Here is a 14,460-nt window from a genome sequence, read left to right on the forward strand (position 1 = left end):
AAAAATTGAATCAACCTTGGCATAGTTGAATAACAAGAGTTCAGTACATGGACATCACATACAGTGAGTCTCAAACACCATTGCTTCCTCCTTCATATGTAAATCTTGTTTGTGAAAAACACCACGGAAAAACAGGCGAATCTCAACATAACACAGAGTGTGACGCAAATGTCGGGATCATTAATATGTACGCCCCCAACATTTGCATATGCCAGCACATGTAAGGCCAAGCGGAACGGCACAGCCGAATCATCGGGAGTTGCGATACGCAGATACTGCAGGTATTGTGAAGAAACAAGCGTCACGCAAGGATAGCGAAAATGGCAGATCAGGGAAATAAATGTTATGTTCCAGGCTCTGCAGGGGACGTGAGGACTTTTCACACCCTTTCCACAGAACAAAACAGTCAACAGGCGTGGTTGATGTTTATCTATAACCGCGACAATTTAATTCAAAGTTGTTCGTTTGCTCGGCCCATTTCACCACGGACAGTTTTTCAAACCAGGGACAATATCAAACAGGCTTCGCTCAGCGTCTGATACTGGAGAAGCAGCAATTCAAACTATATTCCCGCTAGCAGTAAGTAGTGATTTTATCCACTTACTGACTGTCTAAACAATTTCTGATTAAACTGAAAGTTTCTTAGCGAGACAACATTGCCGATAATATCCTCCATGTTGTCTAGATCCAACGCAAGATGCTAGTACAGTAGAAAACTCCAAATAGCATACATAACAGTATGACAAATGTCAACGGTTAATATTATTTCCTGCCAGTGTTGTCATATAAATCTACAAAATACAACCGTAGATACATATGGCAATCCCTTTTGTCTGATAGAATTATAATTTAGCCTATATTTCATCAACAACACATAACTCAGGAGCTAACTAGCCTACGTTAGTTTAGATGCAGCTTACTCGATCCTTCAAGCTAACGTCACCACTTAAGTTGAAACGATCATGTCATCTATCTCATTTTCTTCTGGAGCATTAGTGAGTGGTTGAACCTTTTTTAATAGTTGTGTTTGAGACCCTCAGATCTCAAAATCATACAGTCACTACTGGAAAGGGTTCAAATATGCAAAAGATGCTGGAAAACTGAATAATCTGTAGGAGCTGAAGGATTTTTCTGAAGAACATTGGGCAGTTTAACTGCTCAGAGCAAGAGACTCAAGTACAACCATCACAAAACACACACACAGCCGTGGATCATCAGCAAATGACACACAGTATTAAGAATCAAGGGTGTGTAAACTTTTGCACAGTGTCATTTGAATAAATTCAGCTGTTTTTGTTTTGTTTTTGGGGACTATATGTAAACATCTTTTATGTAAAATATCTTATTCAGGGTTAAATAAAAAAATTTTTTTGTGTGAGCTCTCTTATTTAGTTAAATTTATACATATTTCATAGATTCTGCAAGGGGTTCACATACTTTTTCTTGCAACTGTATATATAAATACACACACATGCATGTATATATTTAATTTGTTATATTTATATAAAATATTTATATTTATATATAATATAATTTTGTATGCAGTATACATGTATATATTTCTTAAATATATACATGAATGAGTGTGTATTCAAATATACATAATAATTATACACATTGTACACACGCATATATTATGTAAACTTTTATTTTGGATGTGATTAATCACAATTAATCGATTTGACAACATGAATATAACACAATTGAAAGGGATTTAAGGAAATAAAGAAATAAGAATGGTAACAGAAGTTCCTGGTCTAATTATAGCCTATATATTTGTGAAGTAATCAATTTAAACTCTTCGCAAATAATATTTTATTTAACAATATGCACACATTCACTCTTGTTTGTGTCTATTTCAAAAATGTAAAAAAAAAAAGTTTCTTTTCTTGTCACATTCAGAATGACATCATTTAAATGATAGCATATTTTCTATATAAAAAAAAGGGCGAAATTACATTTAAAAAGTTCAGTAGTTCTCTGCATGTTACTGTGGGTCGTTAAACATATCCATCATAAAACAGGTGTCAAATATTCAATGTTTATGTACTCATATGTTAGCACGTACACACTCTTTCACTGTAAAAACTAAAAGCATCACGTTGGAATTCTCACTCATCTTCAGTGAACATTAAGCCCCACCCTTTTTTAACTGATTTGGCCAACATTCTGACATTGACGAGCACTATTAGACCCCTGAAGCAGACCAGCCTAAAAATGTAACTTTTTAACTGTCTGTCATCCCAACTACAAACAGAGCGGCACGTAATGGAGAGCAACATTACAAAATATATTGGGGCTTGTAGGAAGTTTTGTGTGCGCACTCAAAAAAATTATTAAGGCCCTTCATAGATATGACACATTTAAATTCTGTTCACTTTACTCAAACATATCTAATTTTGTCACAAATTAATTTAACTGTGTTCAATCAACCTAATATATTTAAAACTGAAATTTACTTAATTAAGTTGTGTTAAAACTACATGAAATATTTGTGTTGACATAACTAACTGGGCAATGGACCTGTAGTTCCCAGCATGCTTTGCAAGGGACTCGTAGGAGACTAAATTTAGGGATTAAAGTGTTATTTTATGTTTTTCTGTAAAGGGAAAGATATTGTTAGTTAATGTTAGTGTTTAATGTTCAGGACATTTTTGTAATGTTTTTTTATTTTTATTTTGTGGTTACCGTTAAGCTGAATAGTGGCGCCTAGGCTTTGGGCACTCAGTGATCTATGCTAATGTGTGGAGTGACACCTCTTTTCTTATATTTTCATTACATTGTGTATGATGATGAATGAAACTGCTTATAATTGATTTTCCAATTAAATGCTTTAATTTAAGTTTGACAAGTATAAAAAAGTTGGACCAACTCAATTACATTTCATTGCATTAATTAGTTGGGGCTACACATATTTATTGGATGGAAAACCTTCCCTCAATTAAATTGAGTTTGTCCAATGAGTTTTCTTGAGTGTGTTAATTTTGACATCAAATTTTGATTTAGTTTTAGTCATAGCCTTTTGACTAAAATGGCATTTAGTTTTAGTCTAGTTTTAGTCACCTGAATATAAGATTTTAATCGACTAAATTCTAACGAGTTTAGTTAAATTGTAATGCATTAATTTAAGCATTACATAACCAACTGTTACTTGAATACACGTCAAAACTGACATTTTGACATCTTTGTGTTTTTGACATTAAAAATACACAGAAGAGAGCTCAATTCACTTTTCGTTTTTTTAAACATCTACATAGTTTTTATAATGTTGCATTCTGTTTTAGTTAGTATATCAGGTTAAGCTAAAGCTTCAAATAAGTTAAGTTTTTTTTGTTTTACATTTCAGTTAACATTTTAATTTCAAGTAATTCATATTTTTAATAGTTTCAGTTCACTTTTATAACCCTGATACTTTATTGAATAATATGTGTCAAATACTGTTCTTAGTCTTTCCTCCTGACAATGAATTAAATGGAAATTAATTTAATATAGTTTATTGTGTAACCAAAAACGTATATATAATGCGTGACTTAATTATAAACAAGCTCGAAATACACATTGACTCATGACTTATTTTGAAATGCCTTACTATTGCAGTTGCTCAAATTCAGATGAGGGAGATAAATATGCATTGTTTCAACCGTCTAAAACATATTACCATATGAATATTGTAAAGTAAACATTGTCATTAATCCTTAGCATTAGTTCATAAACAATTACCTGGCATAAATGTGCGCTATTCCTTGATTATGAACCGCTGTGAAGCATTGTTTCGTGAGCCTGTAGAACGTGCAACAGCGCTGCATTTTCCCACGGTTAGATCAGCATGTTACAATTCAAATGTGTGCATCTCTTACACAGGCCATCAGTGCTGACTGGATCTCTAATCGTCCCTCCCTAACATTTTCGTCTAGTTCCCTTTCAAGGGAACTCGCGCTGCGTCACCGCTCTGGGAACGCCTCTGCGTGATTGCGTCGTGAAGCACGTATGTCATCAGTCCAATAGAGAGACGGAACGTCATAGGCGGGTGATGTCATAGACCCGGAAGCTATAAAGCACACCGGCAAACACACGCCGTTAGCTTCTGTTGCCTTTAACAAGCGCTCTGTGTAAAATATGTCCAAAGTGTCTTTGTGTTGTGTCTGAGTTCAGACTGTTTTGTTTCGTTTGCACTCTCACCACATTGATAAGAGAAAAAAAGTATGACGAGCGAACAGCGTTACAGACAGTATGTTCCTCCCTGCTCACGCTACATCACGAGCGGGGATACACACTTGATGTGCGTTGTTTGTTTGGGAGAGCAGCACGCGCAGTCTGCACTCGAGGGTGCCGGCTGCGAGCATTGTGAGGCTCTGCCTCTTCGCGTGCTGCGATCCCGCCGGGCGCTCTTCGAGGAGGGCGTCCCGGCTAGCGCTCCCCACGGCACGGGTCCCGCTGCTGCTGAGGCTCAGCGGCGACTCATGTCGTGGGGTTCGCAAAAGGATCTGACGGAGGGGATGGAGACGGGCCCCGCCCTATCTCTTCCTTCACCCGCCAGATCCAGCGCTGCCTCTCTGGGATCGGGAGCCCGCTCTGCGGCTTCTCCCGCCCGGGGAGCGGCCGCGATGCTGCAGCTATCTTCCTCCGAGGAGGTTGATGTCTGTAGCATCGATGCAGGGGATGGAGACTCGTCACTTCATTCCCCTGCAAGTGAGGAGCTCATGGAGGTGCTGAGCAGAGCAGTGGCCAGTTTACACATTGACTGGCCACATGAACATCATGAGCGAGCTGCTGTAAAAAGCAGACTCGACGAGCGCTTTCTCCCCGCACGCTCTGTTCAGCCTCCTCGTAGGAGTCTGCCGTTTTTCCCGGACCCAGGTCTTGGAAGCGGCCCGTGTCTGCACGCATTTTCACCCCGCAGACGTCAGTTTATAGTAATATCTCGGGGTGGAAAAGACACGGTTACGGTCAGCTGCCTCAGGTTGAACAGACGCTTGCGAGCCATCTGTCACCCGAGTCTGCGTCGACCGTAAAGGCTCCGACTTTGCCCACAAAACCTCTTAAAGTGACATCATCTTTTGTGGGCAAAGCATACTCGACAGCAGATCAAGCCGCCGCGTGTCTGCACACGTCTATCGTGCAGGCATACCAGGCTGATCTGCTAAGGGACCAGGGGGAAAGCCATGAGATCGGAGTCGATGCTATTAATGAACTTCGATCGACTGCCGATCTCGCTCTCCGTGCCACCAAGGAGACGGCCCGATGCGTCGGCCGTTCTATGGCAGCCCTGGTGGCCACGGAGAGGCATTTATGGCTGAACCTTACGGATATCAAGGAAAGGGACAAGAGCTTTTTGCTTGATGCGCCGCTGTCTCCGGAGGGCCTGTTCGGTGACGCCGTCACCACGGTTACCGACAGGTTCCTGGAGGCGAAAAAACAGGCAGCGGCGCTCAAGCAGTTCCTTCCCCGTAAGCCCCAGGTCTCGTCTGCTGCTGGGCGGGAAAGTGAGTGTCGCCACTCGTACACCCCCGCAGAAACGGTCGTCGGGTGCGCGGCGCTCACAGGCGCAGCCTTCTAACCCCAGGGCTGATCTGAGGACAGTCACTGTGGCGAGGAAGGCTGCGTCAAAGAAGTCCTGACGCCTCTGGGCCCAGGACAGTGAGGGTGATCCCCTCCGCGGGCGCACGGTGCTTACCGCTGTACACGGTACCCATGCGTCCGCGGTACCCTCATGGGGTCAGTCCGCCGACCCCGCCCGAGTGCTGGGGCGCGGAGGGGCCCCGCGGGTCATTCGAGGATGGCCCGCACCCTCTTCGGAGGGAAATTATGCCGTCGAGTCAGTCGTTCCCTGCCGGTTCGCCGCTTCAGGGCGCTGCACTCGCGGTGCAGAGTACATCAGAGACCAGCCTCAAGAGACTGGTTCCCTTAGTAGATTTTGTGTCAGAGTGGGAAAATCTGCCTCACATATCTCGTTGGGTCCTGCGATGTGTAAAGTTGGGGTACGCGATTCAGTTCAGATGCCGTCCCCCCAGCTTCAATGGGGTCCTCTCCACTGTGGTGGATCCGGTGCAGGCTCTGGTGATGACTCAAGAAGTACAGACTCTGCTGCAAAAGGGGGCTATAGAGAGGGCCCCCCCCCCGGACAGGGAGTCAGGCTTTTACAGCCGGTACTTCATAGTGCCAAAGAAGGATGGTGGGCTGCGCCCCATCTTGGATCTTCGCGTCCTGAACCGAGCCGTGGCAAAGCTCAAGTTCAGGATGCTGACACTCAAACAGATCGTGTCTCAGATCAGGTCCGAGGACTGGTTTGTCACGATAGATCTCAAAGATGCATACTTCCATGTCTCCATCCTTCCGCAGCACAGGAAGTTCCTGAGGTTCGCTTTCAGGGGAGAAGCGTACCAATATCGAGTGCTTCCTTTTGGTTTAGCCCTTTCACCCCGCACGTTCACGAAGTGTGTGGACGCTGCTCTGGTCCCCTTGCGTTTGCAGGGGATCCGCATTCTCAATTACATCGACGACTGGCTGATACTAGCACAGTCTCTGTCGCACCCTCGTGCTTGGAGTTTGCCCCGGGTATGGCTAAGGCCTTTCTCTCTCCGAGGCCCGGGTATATTCCTAAGGTCCTCACTAATCCTGTGAGACCTATTGTGCTCCAGGCCTTCTGTCCTCCTCCCTTTGTGACGTCAGACCAGGAAAAGTTAAATCTGCTTTGTCCAGTACGCGCTTTAGACGCCTATGTCCACAGAGCTGCCCTGTGGAGGAAAACTGATCAGTTATTTGTTTGCTACGGACCTCCATCCCGTGGGGGTCCGGTGTCAAAGCAGAGGATGAGCAAGTGGGTAGTCGAGGCTATCTCACTGGCTTATGTGGCGGCCGGACAGCCCTCTCCTTTGGCTGTTCGGTCCCACTCCACTAGGAGTATGGCTGCTTCTCAAACTCTCTTGGCAGGGGCCTCCCTGCAGGAAGTGTGTGATGCGGCGGGGTGGTCGTCACCTTTGTCAGGTTCTATGAACTAGATGTTTCTGCTACTCCGGGGTCTCGGGTGCTCGCCTCGTAGCTGTTACAGGCGGGCATCCAGACTCGCATGGGGACGTGGGTATTCTCGTTCCCAGAGCGGTGACGCAGCCCGAGTTCCCTTGAAAGGGAACGTCTCGGTTACGACTGTAACCTTAGTTCCCTGATAGGGAACGAGACGCTGCGTCACCCGGCCATACTCCTCGCATGCCCGCAAGCGCCTTGTTTCAGGCCTTCTTCAGAAGCTAACGGCGTGTGTTTGCCGGTGTGCTTCATAGCTTCCGGGTCTATGACGTCACCCGCCTATGACGTTCCGTCTCTCTATTGGACTGATGACATAAGTGCTTCACGACGCAATCACGCAGAGGCGTTCCCAGAGCGGTGACGCAGCGTCTCGTTCCCTATCAGGGAACTAAGGTTACAGTCGTAACCGAGACGTTTTTATTCGTTGACGAAAATGACAGTAGATTTTCGTCATAGTTTTTGTCATCCAAAACTGTTTTTTATTTAGTTATCGTCTCGTTTTGGTCAGTGAAAAAAGGTTGTTGACGAAAATTATGACGAAAATTATTCGTCAACTAAATTAACACTGGTGCGCACACATCCGAATCGCGCGCCCAGAAAGCTGCGTCTCAGACAGCGCATAAATAATCAAGCTTTCTTTCATGTCTTCTTGTGCTTGAACAGACACATTCTCAAAAATGAATGAAAAGTGTTTGTCTTTACACTGTAAAAAAAATTCAGGTCTCCAATTGAAAATGTTCTTGTGACTGATCACATCTAAATTTTTTAGTTGGCCAAATTGAATTTCTGTGAATTAAATTGCATAAATTCACAGAAATTCAATTTGGCCAACTGAAAAATTTAGATGTGATCAGTCACTAGAACATTTTCAATTGGAGACCTGAATTAATTTTTTTACAGTGTACGAGTATCCAAGTAAACAAGTCAGGTATGTCTTAAAGGGTTAGTTCACCCAAAAATGAAAATTAGCCCATGATTTACTCACCCTCAAGTCATCTTAGGTGTATATGACTTCTTTCAGACGAATAAAATCGGAGTTATATTAACCCTTAAATGCATACCTCAGGTCTTTAGCGACCCGAGATGTCATTCACTACCCTCCTCCTCATTCATTTTTTAAAGATAGACATCAACCTTCTTAGTATTCCTCAATCAATCAATTTTTAACAATATAACAATAAAAAAATTAAAGAATTATAATTGAATGCCTGTTTTTCCACTAGTTTTTTGTCTAAATTGTATAGGGTCGCTAACGACCCGAGGTGTATATTGTACTTTTTTTTCTGCACAATAATAAATTAATCTATAATGACGAAAATAGTGCAATTCACCTTTTTTCCACAAGGTGGCAATGTCTGATACACAATGATGAAGTGACGTTTCACTCATAGTTACCTCAGAGAGAAAATGAAACAATATAATAATTATAATCTGCCAATTTGAATTGGCTCAGCGATTTACTGCAGAGCAAGTCCTGAACACAATCAACTAGTGTCACTGTCACTTGATGATGGATCTGGTGAAGGAAGCTGTCAGTGATCAAAATATTGATTTTGATGAGGTTGAAAATTAGTTTTGAGAATATGCGTGAGATCGCGAATATGAGCCAGATGCTGAATGTACTGGGAAATGAGCTCTGACGAGGACAGTGATGATGGTATAAAACATCTGCTCAAACGGAACCCTTCCAAGCTCCAAAAGGTAACAAAATATGCTTTATTTTATTATTTTGTAATTGTTGCTCTAATTTCAGGAGTTTTATATATTATCGCGACAGGAATAGATCTATCCATGTCTGATATAGATCCGGGTCACTAAACACCCGAATATGTAAGAATGTTTGGCGAAACAGTCATGCATTTAAAGGTTAATAAAAGTCCTGGCTCTTCCAAGCTTTATAATGGCTGTGAATTGTTGCTTCGTTTTTGAAGCCCATAAAGTGCATCTATCCATCATATAACTGCTCCACACTGCTCTGGGGGTTAATAAAGGCCTTCTGAAGCGAAGCCATGCATTTGTGTAAGAAAAATATCTATATGTATAAAGTAAATTATCTAGCTTCCACCAGATCGCCTTCCGTATTCAACTCAGCTTGCCTCTCGCAGTTCAAAATGCTTACGCTACGTCTGACGACATTGCACACCAGATACTCTTTTCCGATCTATTTTCCGAAGCTAGATATTTTACTTTATATAGTTTTAAATATGGATATTTTTCCTACACAAATGCATCGCTTCGCTTCAGAAGGCCTTTATTAACCCCCGGAGCTGTGTGGAGCTGATATACGATGGATAGATGCACTTTTATGGACTTCAAAAACTAAACAACAATTCGTGCCATTGTAAAGCTTGGAAGAGCCAGGACTTTTATAAATAGAACTCCGATTGTATTCGTCTGAAAGAAGAATGTCATATACACCTAGGATGACTTGAGGATGAGTAAGCCATAGGCTAATTTTCATATTTGGGTGAACTAGCCCCTTAAGTGAACGTAAACATTTGAGAAATAAAGTGCATGCGTAACAGTATATTGGATCCGTGCAGCTCTTAAAGTGACAGCAGCTTAATATTCCTGCTGCCGTCTTTGTTTTAATGTTAATCAAACAACAGAAGACAAAGAAACAAATCACTCACTGCTCTTGACTGAATAACATTTGTACCTTCAATAAGGATTAAACAGTGTTTATGTATACACTGAATACTATCCAGTCATTTTACATTTGATTACTTTATTCAATGTCTCAACCTGAATACTGTTACTTGTCTTTAATAATGTTTTTAATTTATAAAGTAGTTGTAGATGTGGTAGGAATGGCAAAACGTTTGTTATATATATATATATATATATATATATGTGACCCTGGAGAACAAAACCAGTCATAAGTCTCACAGGTATATTTACGGCAATAGCCAACAATACATTGCATGGGTCAAATTATTTATTTTAATAATAATAATATTAATAATAAGTTTTATTTATATAGCGCCTTTCCCGAGCTCAAGGTCGCTGGTCAAGAAATATACATACCTATACATATAATAGCATCAATGTCTTTTATGGCAAAATCCTTAGGATATTTAGTAAAGATCATGTTCCAAAAAGATATTTTGTAAATTTCATACCGTAAATATATAAAAAAATTATTATTAACAGTAACATGCATTACTAGGACTTCATTTGGACAACTTTAAAGGTGATTTTCTCAATATTTTTTTTTTTTTTTGCACCCTCAGATTCCAGATTTTCATATTTTTAATAGTTGTATCTCGGCTAAATATTTTCATATCCTAGCTTATTTATTCAGCTTTCAGATGATGTATCAATCTTCATTTTTTTTAATTACCATTATGACTGGTTTTGTGGTTCATATATATATATATATATATATATACAGTATATATATGCGTGGACATTGCATTTAGTCACATTTAAGTAATATAATCTGTTATTCAAAAGTAACATTAAAAAACTTTTTTTTTTTGCATTTGTGCATTTTTAATGATTTTTAAAACATTTACAACTATTAGAGACAAAATAGTTACAAACAGAATTGACCTGCAGTTTGCATTCATTTCAAAATGTTACATAAATAAAACAAATATTTATAAATATCTCTTTTATAAACATATAAATAGTTTTTTAAACATAAATACATTTATGCGAGAATGAAATACATGGATGTACAGCAGCAGCAACAATATACAGCTTTTATCCACATCATGTTTCTTTTGTACATATGTTTTATCTAATTATTTTATGTCAACTGTACGTTTCATTGTCCCCACCACTGCTTCTCGTAGTGGCTTCGTACCATTATTCCGTTTCTTTGCGTTTTTCCTCAGAAGAAGAGCAACTAAGTCCGTTCTGTCCAAAATCCATGACGTCCATGATACGCTCTGAAAAAAAAAGTGATGGCACATTGTTAGATGGATTCAGTCAGACATGTGTCGCGTCACTGCGGCGTCGTACGTGTGTTTGTGCGGCTGACGTCAGGTTCTGCATCACACAGTCACATATTGTTCTCATCAGTTTGATACATGACTCAAACTGAACCTGCTCTGTAGTTAGTGATCTAGTGCACATACACACTCCAAATCTATTAAAGCAACTATTGCAGAAGTCAAAGGATGTTTGACACAATCATGAGCTCCCTGTAATCATCCAGCAACTGTTAAAACGTCATGTAAAGCCTTCAGCATCAAGAAACTCAGTAACTGTCAGGCATTCAGTGCTTAATATGACAGATGATGAATATCAAAGGCACAAAAGAGAGAATATGCAAGAAATGCAATGCCAGAAAGGAGAGAATATATATATGTGTGCATATATGTATAATTAATTTGTTTAATTTCATCATTTTAATTTGTTTTATTTCATAATATTCCCAAAATGTACATTTTATATATTTATTTAAAAATATTATTTAATAAATGTTTTAAATTTGCTTTATATGAACATTCATTAAAAGTATCTAAATTTATTTAATGGTTAAAATGTAAATGTAAGATTACATCTACTATATATATATATATATATATATATATATATATATATATATATATATATATATATATATATATATATATATATATATATATATATATATATATATATATATACAAAATATTACTTAGACTCTATAGATACTCAAAAGATTGTATATATACATTTAGTATTAACATTCATTAAAAAATACAATAGTTTATATTTTAAAACATTAAATGTAATTTGAAAAAACATACACAAAACTAATATTTAGATCTCTACAGATTTACCTTTTTATATTTTCATAAAATTGTAAATTAATTATAATTATTAAGTAATAAAATTTATTTATTTATATGAATTCATTTAATTTACATTTTAAATAAATATTTTTAATGACATTTTATTTTTATTTTTTTAATCAACAGATACTCAAAATATTATATATATATATATATATATATATATATATATATTAATTTAGTATTAACATTAATTAAAAAATATAATAATTTATATTTCAAAACATTTCATGCAATTTGGAAAAACTCATTAAATTCATTAAATATTTTTTAATGAAATTGTATTTGTTAAATAAATTATGATACTTTTAAATCTAATTGACAAATACGATGTGTGTGTGTGTGTGTGTGTGTGTGTGTGTGTATACATATGATATCTAATTAGTCAACAATCAATATTTATATTAATATTGATTAAAAATATAGCAGTACACATAAACACGCTAAAAAATGCTGGGTTGTTTTAACCCAAACTTGGGTCAAATATGGACAAACCCAACCATTGGGTTAAAATTTTACATTAAGCCCAATGGGTTTGTCCATATTTGACCCAAGTTTCGGTTAAAGCATTTTTTAGAGAGTAATTTTCAATATTTCAAAAAGAGTATATCTACAAATATCTATTACATTATAAATATTAATATTTATATTAAAATATATAGCTGCCATCGTATAATTGAAATGTAACTCCCCAAAAGAGGAGGATATATCTAAATATGTGAGCTGTACGATGACACTCACCATGAGAGATTATTGACGGGGTAATGGGACGGTTGGCAGCCCATCCCACTCATGGTCCCTATCCTGTCCATCTTGTGTCCGAAGCATCCGCTCCTGGCCGTGGTTCCTCCCTTCTTAGATCCGGCTTTGTTTCTGCGTGAGGTGGGCTGCTCGTTCATGACCCGAGCCCAGGGGCCCCTGGCCCGAGTGTCCATGCGGAGGTCCCGCAGGAGACGCGCTCTGTTCTCAATCCTCCTCTGGCTCTCGTCCGATGCCAGGAACTCGGACAGCTCCTCTCCCAGCAGCATCCGCAGGGACTACGGGATACATGGAGGCAGAACTTCAGGAACGGAGCTCAGCAATGCTCAGATGAACTCCTCAATTATCACAGACCATCCGACTAGTTTAATAAATGTCAATATATACACTGTCAAATTCTAGACAATATTTCTATGATCCAAACCTTAAAAATGTTCTGTTATTCTTGTTAACTAAAATAGTCAAGTTGATTCTTCAAATATGACATTGAATCTTACACAAAGATCGTTTTTTACATTCTAAAATGATCTATTAATATCATTACAGAACTCTTTTCATAAGTTTAAAACACAAGCCAGTGGAGCAGCAGGTTTGGAAAGTCTTGCAGTTCTTCAATACACTAGACTATTTCCTTATTTTATAATGTATTTATTTCATATTACATGGTATTATGGATTTTAGGCAGTTCAGAGATTTCATGGAATTCTTATTTAAAACATTCTTTAAAAATAACGGTTTTTGCCATCGATGGATGGATCCATAAAGAATCTTTAAAATCAAGGGAATCTTTGCATTCCACTAAAGATTCTATAGAGGGAAAAGGTTCTTTTGATTATTCAAAAGTTCTTCACACTAAGAAAAAACGTTTATTTTAAGAACTGTTCACTGAAAGGCTCTTTATGGAACCCAAAATACTTTTGGAAGCTTTATTTTATAACGACACCGATGAAACAATATTCTCAGATCATTTGATTTTTGATAGAAATTGATGAAATGTTTGAGTTGCAAACTTTGGTATCTTTGCGCATTCGAGCTGTTTTGCGTCTTCTGAAACTTAACATTGTGAAAAGAGTTTATATTCGCTCTGAATCTAATCCGAAGTCTATAGGAGTAACATATTAGATGAATCGGCGCGCAATGCGCATTAAAATGCACTTTTTTTAATGTTTGAGAAGGAGAACCTGTTGATATGCCATACAGGTAAATCACGAAAACAAGTGAATCAAACGTTTTGCTAAAGAAGTAAAACATTTGCTAGTGTCCACATCTCCAGCTTCTGCGATCTAATAACGCTCGGGTCGCTTTTGCATGATAATAGTGTTGAGCGCGCGCTGATGAGATGAGAGAACAATCTATTTAGACCACAAGATTGTTTTTTTTTAATCAAACACTCTTAGTTTTACGCACCACATTTAAATCGACCGTGCGTAAAAGTGCGCGTAACTGCCTGTCCAAGCTTTAGCGCGTCTTTTTCACCAGTTCTAAAGACCCTGTGATAAACTTATGTATTAAACGCGTCTCAGCACATCTACTCACCCTCTGCTCCGCCTGCGTTAGTGGTTTTGCCTCCGCACGGACTGATATGAGAATCAGAATAAGTCCACACGCCACCAAACGCGAGATGATCATCGTGGCTTCAGTGGATGTCAATGGAGAAGTTCGGCTGCTTAAATGTGTGTGGCGGAGCGCGCGGTCACAAGCCTTCATTTACTCCAGAGGTGTCGAGCTCAACTCTTACTCGATGCAATTTCTGCTCAGGGTTTTATAGGCAGTATGACATCACTCCGGTACGTCACGGCAGTTCCCCTTGCCAGATTCTTCGCTGGGTATCCGCGCGCGTCACAGCAGGTGACCGCGAGGAGGATATTCGTACGGGATGTTTACTCATCGTTTA

At 39.1% G+C, this 14,460-nt stretch overlaps 1 protein-coding gene across 1 annotated transcript; it reads right to left on the reverse strand.

Annotated features, from left to right (window-relative positions):
* Positions 1-12,544: 12,544 nt before the first annotated feature.
* On the reverse strand, positions 12,545-14,195 carry nppc (natriuretic peptide C; the record flags this gene model as incomplete). Its single annotated transcript, XM_079807498.1, has 2 exons — positions 12,545-12,844; positions 14,103-14,195. The coding sequence occupies 2 exons, from the start codon at positions 14,193-14,195 to the stop codon at positions 12,545-12,547; spliced, it is 393 nt and encodes a 130-aa protein (XP_079663624.1).
* Between the last annotated feature and the right edge of the window lie 265 nt (positions 14,196-14,460).

Source organism: Gobio gobio (genome assembly GCF_949357685.1).
Source record: "Gobio gobio genome assembly, chromosome: 24".
In the NCBI taxonomy this organism is placed as follows: Eukaryota; Metazoa; Chordata; class Actinopteri; order Cypriniformes; family Gobionidae; genus Gobio; species Gobio gobio.